The following is a 14,344-nucleotide window of genomic DNA, read 5'->3' as shown; positions in this document are numbered from 1 at the left end:
CATAAGGCCCTAGAAGAGGTGAAAACCCCTCATGCTGATGTCTGCTGTAAAATCACCATCACAAACAGAGTTCTGTAAGTCTGTGAACACGTGTCAATCAGAAGGCCGGGTTGGGTAAACCAGCATGACTCTGACATCTATTGCTCATAAACAGAGAATGCAGCCAGACATGATCCATTAGCAGCCAGACCTTGATCTCGTCCGTGGAGATATTGGGAAGGACAGATGTGCTCCTGAGGATTGATCCTCTAGATGATTCCGAGCAGGGATTGGACATTGATTACGGGGTCGTGACCTCGTGTCTCGCTCTCTTTGAAGTGGAGAGGTGATGTCGTATCTTCTGCGTGATGTTACGTCAGCGTGTGTTTGACTTATTTGTCTTTGAGAATAGATCAGCTCCATCTTTGACAGTTCCTGTATGTCAGCTCTTATTGCTTTAATATGTCAAATCGTTTTATATAAATCAACGTGTTTATAATTGTAATCTCGATTAAATTGTGATATTATTATATATAATTGTGTGTTATATTGTGCATTATATTACATTAAAGTACTTTTTTGCAAATTATTTAAAGAGTATAATGCTTTAAAATGCATAATACAGTAAAATTAAATTATTAACTTTTATAAATTGTAATACATTATAACTTTCCATTTATAATCATAACCTCAATTAAATTATGATTATATACTATATAATTACATATAATATATAATTACCTATAACTATATGTAGTATTATGTGTATATATAATATAATATAATAATAATTATATATTATATTACATACTATTATTATTATTATCTTAGTTCTTACCTATTCATGGCTACAAATTTTAAAGAGTATAATAAATTAAAACATAATACGCACACATTTTTGTATAATAATAATAATAAATAATTTTGCAAGTTGTAATCAATTATATCTTTCCATTTCTAATTATAAGCTCAATTAAATTATATGATTATATTTAATATATGATGTATATATATATATTTAATATGATGTTTTATTTTATTTAACATAAATAATTTTACATATTTGAATGCATTAAATCTTTTCATTTATAATTATTACCTCAATTAATGGGTAAAAAATAGGGATTTGGGAAAATAAAATGGAATTTTTGTTTAAACTTTTAATAAATTGTTGAATTGTATAAGTTTTATTATTTTAAATTAATTAAACATGCTTTTTGACTACTTTTATTTTATTTAACCATTACAGAATCGGTAAGAAATGTTTAATATGATATATAATTATATATTATATAACTATTTTAAATATAAAAACAAGTAATATAATATATAATTATAATATATACCGTATGTATGATGTTTTATTTAACATAAATAATTTTACGTATTTGAATGCATTATTACCTCAATTGAGTTTTTATGTTATATAGTTATATATTTTATTACATAATATACAATGCATTTATAACACAATACAGCACATGAAACTGGTTGTAAAACATGTTTTATTTACCAAAATGAAAAAAGTAACAAATTGTTATGCATTATAATACATTAATGCATTAAAACACATGATAAAAACAAAACAAAATTGATGCATTTTTAATGCATTATACTCTTTTATAAGTGTAACTATGAGTAAGCGAGTTCTATAATGTATTTTAAGGTTACAGTTATTCACAAGAACATACAAATGATTAAATGTGCAATAAAATGCATTGAGGAGAGCTTTAGGTTGAGTCTTCCTCAAGAAGTCTCATAGACGTATTAAGATGTTTCTTTGCTCTTTGATCCACTTCCTCCGTTCATCTGTTCATCTTCCTGTAGAACAAACACACCCTGAAATTCAACACACGGAAACATCCAATCAGCCACTCCTCTCTTCCGGAGGTCACATGTCTCATCTGTACGACACTTGCATGGGTTTGGTTTCTTCCTTGGACCGGGCTGATAAAGTTAGCACAACTTTAACCTGGTATAGTCACCTCTGTGTAAAACGACAGACACATTTCTGCAGCTGCTCGCTGAAATCTGAGCACTCGTTGTTCGTAACACTTCATCGCTCGAGCGCAGCAGATCATCCTATTCTTTTAATCAGAGAAATAAATCACAGAAAAGCGATTAAACCAAAGACTGACGTAAGCCGCTCTGAAAGGAAGCACATATCCGTCTCTCGTGATCTGATTGTTTTCCTCCAGCTGCTGGGACACGTGGGGTTTCATTTTCAACCGCACATCTGGGTAGTTAGTTCACACTTGAACATTCACCTCCGACGCTGCAGGAAAATCAAGAGTCCTGAGATCCGTGTGACTGTAGCGTCTCATGTTGAGTTTTCCCACAACATCATGAAGCTTTGCATCATTATCATTATTAGACTGAACTGTTTGTTGTTCTCCATGTCAAAGTGTCATTGTTAAAGTCCCGAATGCTGACTTTTATTCCGGCTTGTTCTGAACCGCCAACTTGGAACGCAAGAGACCGTCTGGCCAAACAACATTAGTTTTGTTTTTGTTGAAAATTCATTTAGACGCTTTCAGAGATGTGAGCTCCAGGCCGCCGGCGACCGTTCAGTGCTCGTGTACCCGCCGAGAACAGCTTCATCTCGGCTTCATTTGGGTATATCAAACGGGCAATCTTTGGTCTTATAAATATATTACTTGTTCCAGAGCTAATAGATTTGGCTTAAGGGCTATATTAAGTTTTGAAATTAAATCCTGTACTAACTAGAGCGCTGCTTTTGTACGTTTGACTGAACTGTTTGCTTTTGTTTATTTCCTATTTTACTTCTTTTACTGTTATAATGGCTATTGTTGTTAATTTAAATATTATTGCTCAATAAATTATATTTTATATAAATAACATGCCGCATTTTTTGGTATTGAGAAAGAGTCTATTAGTACGGAAGAGGATTAGGGCCAAGCAATAATAAAAATATAAAACCATCTCGAGATTAAAGTTGTTAAATTTCGAGAAAAAACTCGTTAAATTTCGAGAAAAAAGTTGAGATAAAATGTTGAGAATAAACTCATTAAATTAAGAGGAAAAACTCGTTAAATTTCGAGAAAAAAGTTGAGATAAAATGTTGAGAATAAACTCGTTAAATTACGAGAAAAAAACTCGTTAAATTTCGAGAAAAAAGTCGAGATAAAATGTTGAGAATAAAGTCATTAAATTACGAGAAAAATGTCGTTAAATTACGAGAACAAATTCGTTAAATTATGAGGAAAATGTTGTTAAATTTCGAGAAAAGTCGAGATAAAATGTTGAGAATAAACTCATTAAATTATGAGAATAAACTCATTAAATTATGAGAATAAAGTCATTAAATTACGAGAAAAAAGTCGTTAAATTATGAGAAAAATTCGTAATTTAACGAATTTGTTCGCGTAATTTAACAACTTTTTTCTCATAATTTAATGAGTTTATTCTGAACATTTTATCTAGACTTTTTTCTTGAAATTTAATGACATTTTTCTCATAATTTAACGAATTTGTTCTCGTAATTTAACAACTTTTTTCTCGTAATTTAATGACTTTATTCTCAACATTTTATCTCAACATTTTTCTCGTAATTTAACGAGTTTATTCACAACATTTTATTTCGACTTTTTTCTCGAAATTTAACAAGTTTTTTCTCGAAATTAAACAACTTTTATCTCAAGATGGTTTTATTTTTTTATTATTGCTTGGCCTAATCCTCTTCTGTACTATTAGTGATTTCGACTTCAGTCAAAGTTACATTAATACACCATTAGATGGCGGTAAAGACTGTCTTTATGAGTGAGTGAGTCAGTCGCAAAGACTTTTATATTGAAATGGACTGAAACAAGGAAAAAAGAACATTGTTTTTACTTTAAACAACATCTTACAAGACGCAACTGAAAAATGCATTGACTAGCGATGTCATGGGAAATCCTCTTAAATGTTAAAAGGACAAAGATAAAGATATCACTTTCCTCAGCGGACATTCAAACTGATTTTGTCCTGAAGAATATCAGCTAGATGCAGATAATTCTCTCTCTCTCTCTCTCTCTCTCTCTCTCTCTCTCTCTCTCTCTCTCTCTTTGTCTCATAATACTCTACATAATACAGTGAGTTTCAATGAAGTGACTCAACGTTCTTTCGTTACTAAAGTTCTAAAGTGACGTTTTAGAATTGGTAAGGGAGGCTTTGGCTCAGCTGTTAACCCTTTAAGACCTAAAGGCTATTTTAGAGTTTTTTTTTTCTGAGCGACACACTCAAAAATAAAGACTCATAACTCCAAAACTCTAGCAAAGAGAGTCAAAAGGTAGGTATCATTTGATTGAACACTTTATAAATTACATTGCATTTGGACATTTTCATGCTGAGAAACAGCTGATAAAAGACAAAAAATATATAAAATTTTTTAAAATAATTTTTCTTTTTTTATTATTTGACATGGAATAACTCAGGAACGCATTAAAATCGGATAAAAAATTTTTTTGGTGATGCTCTCCTACATGTGAGCTGCATCTGGTTCAAATTTCGTGGTGATAGCATAAAGTTTAGTTTAATAAATTATTCATTTTTTCCGCAGCCAGGTGGCGCCCACGGGCGGTAAACTCCGTTTTAGAGGCACTTCTCAGCACTCCTTTGGAGTTTTTCAAAATGGATAGATGCATTAAAAAGATGAGATTCTAAACTTTAAAATTATATCTATTTTGTGTTATTCCACGTTGGAAAACGAACATGTCCGGGAACATTGGATACACACTGCATCCCGAAAAGATAAGAGACATGTTTTTAGCCAAGTATGTTAAATCATTCCGTGAGTAATATCTTGTGATCAACGCATTATGATGATTTTGGGTTCATTCTAATCGTGAGAATCTGCTTTAAATACTGCTATAAATATCATGAAGTTATGAGCACGTGAAATATACATATTTGTATTCAGTTAGCGGCTGTGTTGTTTTTGTTTTAAAAGCATATCACTCAGACTCATTAGAGGGTGAAAACAACGCAACAGAAGCATGTTGGAGGCTTGATATGAAAGTTTAAAGTCTCTGGTTTTGTATGCAAAAAGAATTATTGTGCTACCTATATGGGTTCAGTTTTTATTGGCTCTTAAAGAGAGACACTCAAATGGGAGCGCCGGCGCTCCATCCGGTCTTAAAGGGTTAAACTGTCAACTTGAGATTTGAATCCATAGTTCCTCACAAAAGAGTGTTTTTAAAGACACTCCATTGTTGTTTCTTATTTATTTACACACTCATGCAGTCGAACTGTTGTATAAACGCAGTAGCCGTGCGATATGGCTCTATATCAGCATGCAGTGATTACCTACAGCACTCAGCCTGCGGCTACTCATGTGATATTGCTAATATATATATATATATATTAGGGGTGTACATGGTACATGTATTCATCCAGAACGGTCACAATACGGACGTCGCAGTTCAGTTCATACAGTCAGACGACGAATATAGTCTCAGGCGATCCACACTCCAATCCAGAAGGGGGCGCTCATGGTAATGCAACGCTGTTTGCTAACCGCCACAACAGGAAAAAGAGCAGAAGAAGAAGGGACGATCTATGCACCAACCCAAAACAAGAGTTCAGATGGCACACAAGAGCTTGCTAAGTTTCGACTCATTTTTGTGACGCGCTCCACAAACTTCACGGAAAGGAAACAGATGGCAGAAAGCGGCACCTTATTTGTTTTCTTTCTAAAACACAATGTTTTGTTTTTATTGTGAGTGTACACCCACTTTACAGATATCTTATTCTGATCTGTATGACTGTAAATGATGTTGTTTTCCACTTTTATAATGAGACAAAATCATTTGAGCCATTCTGTACTGTACTGTACCTCAGATCATCACCTCAAATCCAGTGACTAGTTCACAATGTATCAACCTGGTACCTTGAAAACACTTGCATTCATTCCTGGAAGTTGCATATTTGTGCATAAATATATTTGTTTACTTTGCTAAAGCAATTAAAGCAATACACTTGAGAAGACATGGTGAACTGAACAAAGATGGCAGGTGGATTTGAACTCCGCTTGCCCCTCACATTTGGCTTCAGTTACACATTTTCTAACCAAGAGAGCAAACGATCTCCATCCTTCTGTGTTCAATGCGTGAAATCTCCAGCGTGTGATGCTTATCATGCTGTTGGCGATGACAGGCGATGGATGATGGACGTCTCTCGAAGCTCTCGCTGGTAATCAGGGCTGGAAACCCGAGCCGGACTCTGAACGGTGGGAGAACGGTATTCTGGGATGAAGGGGCCTGGATACGTCTTGTCAACAATAATCACATTTCTGCCAGGCCGTGTTCTTTGTGCCCTTCCAGCAAGCGTTACCTCATGTGTGTATCTGGCGGGAGACGAACCCCAGGACTCCTCCGAACAGGAACAGGGCTGTTTTGTGCTCCGCGGCCAAAGCCTGAAACCCAAGAAGGTGTCGGGTCGGATGTTTCATGCTCGCAAACTCGGTTATATATATATATCCAGTTGATTTGCACTAATTGTTGATGTGTTATAGATGTCGCTGCACATGTGCTGATGTTTAACACGATTTTCCGGTTGAGATTTCATTTAATACTGCGGTTCTCAACATCTTTAACTTGATAAGTCCTCCATAAAGGCTAGAATACTTTACTTAAAGCCTTTATATATAATGCATTATAAAAGTGTTTTTAATGTATGATCTCATGAGTAATTGTAACCACAGTTATAATACTTATCTATTCATTGAACACACCTTTAAAAAGTATGATGCATTAAAACACATGACAAACAACCAGTTTGAGATGTATCTGCAAATATTATAATGCATTTTAACTTTGGTTACAGTTATTTGTGAAAAGAGAAAATGCATTATAACGTACATTATGAATACCTTTTATAATGCATTATACATAAAGGCTTTAAATAAAGTGATAACAAATATTTTTTAAATTACATTTCCCAATATATTCACATAGAAAATGTTTATTTTAATAATATTTCACTATTTTTACTGTATTTTGGATCAAATAAATGAAGCCTTGAGCAAAAGAGACGCCTTTCAGAAACATTAAACAATCTTAAGTATTCCAGATTTTGACCGCCAGTGTATGTTTTTCAGTAAACACAAAAGATGAGGGGAAAATTTTATTTTATTTTATTTTATTTATTTTATTTTATTTTATTTTATTATTTTAATTTTTGTCATCCCAAGTTTGCAATGTTAAAAAAATATATTTTTTTAATTTATTTAATTTTTTTTTTTTTTTTTTTTTTCGTCATCCTAAGTTTGCTAAGGCTCCTGGTTGAGAAGCAATGTTAAAAAAAAATATTTTTATTTTATTTTATTTTATTTTATTTTATTTTATTTTATTTTATTTTATTTTATTTTATTTTATTTTATTTTATTTTATTATTATTTTTTTATTTTTTTATTTTATTTTATTTATTTTTTTGCCATCCCAAGTTTGCAATGTTAAAAATATATTATTTTATTTTATTTTATTTTATTTCATTTCATTTATTTTTTATTTTATTTTATTTTATTTTTTTATTTTATCTTTATTGTTTGTCATCCCAAGTTTGCAATGTTAAAAAAAATTTTATTTTATTTTATATTTTATTTTATTTTTTATTTTTTTTTGCCATCCCAAGTTTGCAATGTTAAAAAATATTTTTTATTTTATAATTTATTTTATTTTATTTTATTTTATTTTATTTTATTTTATTTATTTTTTTATTTTTTTTTATTTTTTTTGTCATCCCAAGTTTGCAATGTTAAATTTTTATTTTATTTTATTTTATTATTTTTTATTATTATTATTATTATTATTATTAATATTTATTTTTTTCATCATCCCAAGTTTGCTAAGCCTCCTGGTTGAGAAGCAATATTAAAAAAAAAGTAATTTTGTTTTGTTTTATTTTTTTATTTTATTTTATTTTATTTTATTTTTTTTCGTCATCCTAAGTTTGCTAAGGCTCCTGGTTGAGAAGCAGTGTTAACAAATTTATTTTATTTCATTTCATTTCATTTCATCATCCCAAGTTGCTAAGGCTCCTGTTTGAGAAGCACTGCTTTACTATAATTTTTGTGATTATGAAAACATACTTTTTCCTTTACAGTAACATACACTGATGAATCATGCGCTGTAAATCCAGCGATACATCAGTTGTGATTTCACATTGTCTTTCAGGTTCATTGTCTTTGACAGACGTTGTGAATAGCGCTGGGATGTCCTTCGTTTCAAGTGAAATAACTTTCCCAGGCGTGTCGTGAATTAATTAAACTGATTTGGCCCTAGTGAGTGTTGGGAAATCAGCAGAGCCGCTCGAGCAGGTGGAAAAAGTCTGATAAAGACGGACAATTATGCAGAAGTAAATTGGTTTGGCGAAGAGTGGCGCGGTGAGGACGGTACGGGAACACGTAATCTGGCTCTTACGATGTGTGTCGCCGCGTTATCTGGTCGTTCCAGGTCTATGACTTCCTCTGAACGTTCTCCAGCGCGGTTATACGTCCAGACACACTTCAGCTTCTCTTCTTTGACTCAGTCTCTCTCTGCAGCTATTTCTGTACCTCGTTTTTTTCCACCGTCTCTCACTTTTATGCCGTCGATTCGTTGCTTTTGCCCCCTCGTGTCGTTCCTTCCTGTCCTCAGCTCGTGTTTTGGCACTTTTTGCTTCTCCATCCATTAACTGGCTTGAGTTTCCATCACTCTCCATTTGTTTTAATTGAGCGGGGCTAGTTGTCATGACTCCAGTGAAAACTTCTCATGGTGGGTTTATTTTTGCAAGTCAGTTTCTGTAAAGACTCAAACCGTGAAGTTTTGTCTACAAAAAAAAAAAAAAAAACCTATTGAATGTTTCCACTGTTACCAACCTGGAAAAATAATTCACAAATTATGTAAGATCCTTATTTACTCACCATCATGTGATTCCAAACACATATGCATTATTTTTCCATATTGGACACATGATTTGAGAAATCACTCGTGTCTGGAGCAGAGCCGCTGCTGGGCAACACACACTTTACTTGCGATTTGATCACTTTAAACGTGATAATTAGTGGGGCTTGCAAAACACCATTATTAATGTATTGTTCCGAATACAAGACAATGTTATTTTCTTAGAAATACATCTGGGGGAAAAAAAGGTTCGTCTTAAGCCCTGGGTATTTTATTTTTTTATTTTATTTTATTTTATTTTATTTTATTTTATTTTATTTTATTTTATTTTATTTTATTTTATTTTATTTTATTTTATTTTATTTTATTTTATTTTACATCATCCCAAGTTTGCTAAGCCTCTTGATTGAGAAGCAATGTTAACATATTTATTTTATTTCATTTCATCATCCCAAATTGCTAAGGTACTGAGAAGTACTGCATACCCTGGGTATACTTCGTTTTTTTTGTTTTTTTTACGTGTACGCACACAGTCGAACACAATTACGCTCGGTTACAAAAATCCAGTGGTGCACGTACAGTACGTTCGTACTCTTCTGATGATGACATTTGCATCACGCACAATGTACGCTGACTCTCGCGTACACGTAAAAAGTGAAGTATACTTTGTGTTTTATATTCAGGGTCTAGACTTTTACATCAATAATACATCCGCAACAATAGGTGGCGCCACATACACGTAAAACAAGTGCGCCAAAAAATACAGTGCCAGAGTATAATGTTATAAAATCACGAGCGAAAAAAGTCTTAAAATTGCTAACATTCAAAGAAAAGCTTACAGTCTAACTGTCGTGTTTGCACGCCTCGCTAACGGGATTTTAAAATGTAAGACGATACCTAGATTTCAACTATTTTATTTTATTTATTTTTTTATTTAATTATATTTTTTATTTTATGCTATGCTATGCTCCTGGTTGAGAAGCACTGCATTACTATATTTTTTGTGATTAACATTACACTTACACACCATATTTCTTGGCTTTTTTACGCGTATTTGGCGCCACCTATTGTTGCGCGGGTGTATTGTTTACATGTAAAAGTCTAGACCCTGAATTTAAGATGACCCTGATGTATTTCTAAGAAAAAACATGTCTTATATTCGGAACAATCAGGTGGGCTACAGGTTATTTTTATGCTATGCCAAAAAGTGTTTATTTTTAAATGTGGTCATTGGTACATTTTTTTACGAACGGCGTCGAATTTTCATCTAGCAGGCGAAAAATCCCATTGGACAGAAATTTACGACATCATATCTCCGCATCAGAATGTTGTAGAGACTTGGGGGAGGGCTCATTTCACTCAGCCTAGCAAGCAGTGAAGAAATGGTGAAATTTCAACTTCATAGCCACACCCTAGCAACCAGTTACAGCATCCTAGCAACCACCCCATAGACTTCCATTGAAAAAAGGTGAGAGGGATATCTCTGGATCTGAACATCGTAGAGACAAGTGGGTGTAAACTCTCTAGCCATACCATCTTTTGATTCAGACACGCATCCAGTCTATTAGTTTCACCCTGGTAACTGTCTAGCCACACCTTAGCAACCACTTACAGCACCTTAGCAACCGTATGGCAACATGATTAAGCCATATCTCAGCACCACAGCATCATAGAGACACTGGGATTGGCTCTTGTGTTTTGCTTGGAAACCAGTCTGTAAGTATCACCATGATTATCATGTAACCACACCATAGCAACCATTTAGAGCACCCAAGCAACCATTTAGAGCACCTTAGCAACCGTTTAGCAAAACATGAACAAAGCCATATCTCTGCTCCACAACATCAAAGAGACACTGGGATTGGCTCTTTTGTTTTCGTTGGAAACCAGTCTGTAACTATCACCATGATTATCATGTAGCCACACCCTAGCAACCATTTAGAGCACCCTAGCAACCGTACAGCAACATGAACAAGCCATATCTCAGCACCACAACATCATAGAGGCGCTGAGATTGGCTCTTTTGTTTTTGTTGGAAACCAGTCTGTAAGTATCACCATGATTATCATGTAGCCACATCCCTAGCGACCATTTAGAGCACCCTAGCAACTGTATAGCAACATGAACAAGCCGTATCTCAGCACCACAAAATCATAGAGGCGCTGGGATTGGCTCTTTTGTTTTCGTTGGAAACCAGTCTGTAATTATCACCATGATTATCATGTAGCCACACCCTAGAAACCATCTAGAGCACCCTAGCAACCGTACAGCAACATGAACAAGCCGTATCTCAGCACCACAACAACATAGAGGCGCTGGGATTGGCTCTTTTGTTTTTGTTGGAAACCAGTCTGTAAGTATCACCATGATTATCATGTAGCCACACCCTAGAAACCATTTAGAGCACCCTAGCAACCGTACAGCAACATGAACAAGCCGTATCTCAGCACCACAACATCATAGAGGCGCTGGGATTGGCTCTTTTGTTTTCGTTGGATACCAGTCTGTAAGTATCACCATGATTATCATGTAGCCACACCCTAGCGACCATTTAGAGCACCCTAGCAACTGTATAGCAACAGAACATTACATAGACTTGGGAGTTCGCTTTCTAGCCATCACATAAAAGAGCCTACTAACTGCCCAGTGCCAGGTTTTGCCAGGGCTGGTGTTGTTTTTCTCTCTCTCTCTCTTTTTATGTAAACCATCATCATTTTGCTTCACATTGTAGCCTGTGTTATTTAGATTTGTTTGTGCTAATGTCCACTGCTGTAGTATAACAGTGAATATGTGATGGATTTCAATGGTTTGGAAGCAGTTTAGATGTTTTTGCAGCTTCAGGTTCTTTGAAGCTGTTCTTCAGCTCCAGATTTGTGGACTTTGGCACTCATGTAAGGAAGCAAATTCTAACCAGACCAGGGATATTGACGTAAAAACCAAAACCATAAAAAAAACATTTTCATTACTTTAAATAAAATAAACATTAGCTAAAATAAAGTAAAATATATATAAAAAGTTATTTTGTTTCAGCTAGTTGCCAAGGCATCTAAACATTCTGATTGATTTTCTCTTCTGGTAGAGCCATGTTCAGACAGCCTGAAATTGTGAAATGAGAAATATTATTAGATGAATCATAGAAATCATAGACACTTTGATCATTTATTGAGTTCATACAGTATTGCTGTCATCATCTGTTTTATTAACTGAGCGTTAAGCTGAGGCTGTGATGTTCTGCTGGTCAGAATGCTCTGTTCTTCATGGTTTGTGACATTGAGGGCACTCAAACTGTTATTGATCAGACAAATGAAGCTCAGAAACATCTTGCTCAGGCTTTAGACACACTGGAATCTGTATCGGATTCATATGTCTGGTCCTTACCTTCCTTGAGAAACAGCAATCCATGTTTTTGCTGTTATACTGTAGGGGGCGCTATTACGCATCTTCTGAAAGAGTACAGAATCTCCAGATCAAAACACTGGTGAAGAAGAAGCAGAAACAAGGGATTGAAGCATTGCTGACGCACATAAATAACAAAATCATCAAACATTTAACTGCATATTAATCAAAACTGCCTGACGTCTTTGACAAAAACACGCTTTTCTCATCTTTTTCTTTAAAATGTTGCTTTTTAATTAAACTTTCCCACTTTGAAAAAGAATGCATGAAGCTAGAATCAAATGGTGTTTTGGAAACTTAAAAAAAAAAAAAAAAGTTAAAGAGTTAAATTTAAATTATAAAATACAATCATATTTTAAAATGTATTTATTTTAATTTATTTTATTTAATCTGTTTCATTTATTTCATTTGATTTTTATTTAATTATTAAATTTAATTGTATAATTTAATATAAATCAATGGGGAATTGAGATCTTATGTGTGAATTTATTTATTTATTTATTTAATCTGTTTATTTAATTTTTCATTTAATAATTATTTAAATTATATTTAATTCATTGTAATTTCCCCATTGAGGTCTTATATGCAAATTTATTTCATTTGACTTTTTTTTTTTTAATATTTAAAATTTATTTAATTCATTGTAATTTCCCCATTGAGATCTTATGTGAATTAATTCATTTATTTAATTTATTTAAATTTAATTTATTTATTTATTTTAATTATATTTGATTGATTGTAATTTTCCCCATTGAGATCATATGTGTGAATTTATATATATATATTTTTACTGTATATATTTAATTTTTTATTTTTTATATTATTTTTTCATCTGTTTATTTCATGTTATTTTTAATTTAATTTTATTTAAGTTTAATTTATGTTTCTGGTCAGCTCTCCACTATCCTACTAATAAAAAAGTGTCAAAACCCAAGAAAAAACAATAGATTTGAAATATATAGCGTTGGGTCTCCTTCAGTTCCTCTCGGGCTCTTCATGGAGCATCTCTGAGGTGTCTGTTCACCCTCCATTAGATCCCTCAGAGAAAACAAGTCGTTCTCACGCTCTCATGTGACGAGCTGTTCAGCGTAAAGACTCGGGTGGTCCAGTAATTGAAGAGACAGGAGCTCTAGAAGAGGGTTTCTCCACTCAACTTTAAAAGATTTTGGTTTATATATTCATTCTCAGTCCTTGTGTTGATATTTAATATGAGAAACGGGATGGCAGCATGTCAAAAGCAGCGCAGAATACTGTATGCTGGGTGACACTTCCAAGAATTAAGTGGTTTCCAGAATCAAGTGTGAAGTTGTTTTTCGCTCATTTTGCAGATGAAAACCTCATGTCCCGCAGACGGTCGGGTATGAAAGGTCTTTATGTGTGTTCAGGGTGTATTAATGGAACGCAGGTCTCATCCAGACGGGTTGAAAGGTCCTTTCTCTAATGTGCGTCTTTGTTTTGTTCCAGGTCCACACCAAGTTCCACTGCCGTCAGGCTCACGCTCCCGGATCAGACACGTCCTGCCTCGCCTTCTCCTACGACGGAGTAACGCTGGCGTCACGAGGAGGTTAGAGCAGTCGCCGTTTTCTGTGTTAGGACTTACGATATATATATATATATATATATATATAGAGAGAGAGAGAGAGAGAGAGAGAGCTGTGTCCGCTGAGATTCTGCTGCACCGATATATATCGGCCGATAATCGGTTGATATATCCTGTCAATCAAAAGAAGGCAGGAAATTTGGACTCGGTGTAAAGAAAATGCTAAGAAACCAATTTGATGTTCAGTATTAATAGTAATTATATGAATTAATAACATTCAGAAAGTTAAGAAATATTAATTTAATCTTCAGAATTTAGTTAATGTGTTAATATTAATTTGAGTAATGTGTTTATTTATGACTGATACCAGTTACTCTGAAACAAGTTGATGAAATGGAAAGAACAAAGTTTTTATTTGCATTTCTTTCAAAATATAATAATTAAATATATAATGCATAATTATTAATTATAAGGTATAAAAGGCAGAACCCCCAAACTATCGGCATCGACAGATATCACTCTGAATAATTGGCTATCGGTATCAGTGGAG

At 33.6% G+C, this 14,344-nt stretch overlaps 1 protein-coding gene across 3 annotated transcripts in view; it reads left to right on the top strand.

Moving 5' to 3' along the window:
• LOC125262541 (WD repeat-containing protein 70) overlaps window positions 1–14,344 on the top strand; it is a 94,106-nt gene that overhangs the window by 50,543 nt on the left and 29,219 nt on the right. For all 3 annotated transcript variants that reach the window (XM_048181346.1, XM_048181345.1, XM_048181344.1), the window contains one exon: window positions 13,719–13,818. In XM_048181346.1, the coding sequence (XP_048037303.1) occupies window positions 13,719–13,818 (100 nt within the window). The remainder of the gene's footprint in view (window positions 1–13,718; window positions 13,819–14,344) is intronic.

This window comes from Megalobrama amblycephala, linkage group LG2, assembly GCF_018812025.1.
Source record: "Megalobrama amblycephala isolate DHTTF-2021 linkage group LG2, ASM1881202v1, whole genome shotgun sequence".
Lineage (NCBI taxonomy): Eukaryota > Metazoa > Chordata > Actinopteri > Cypriniformes > Xenocyprididae > Megalobrama > Megalobrama amblycephala.
This window is presented reverse-complemented; position numbering and strand designations above follow the sequence as displayed.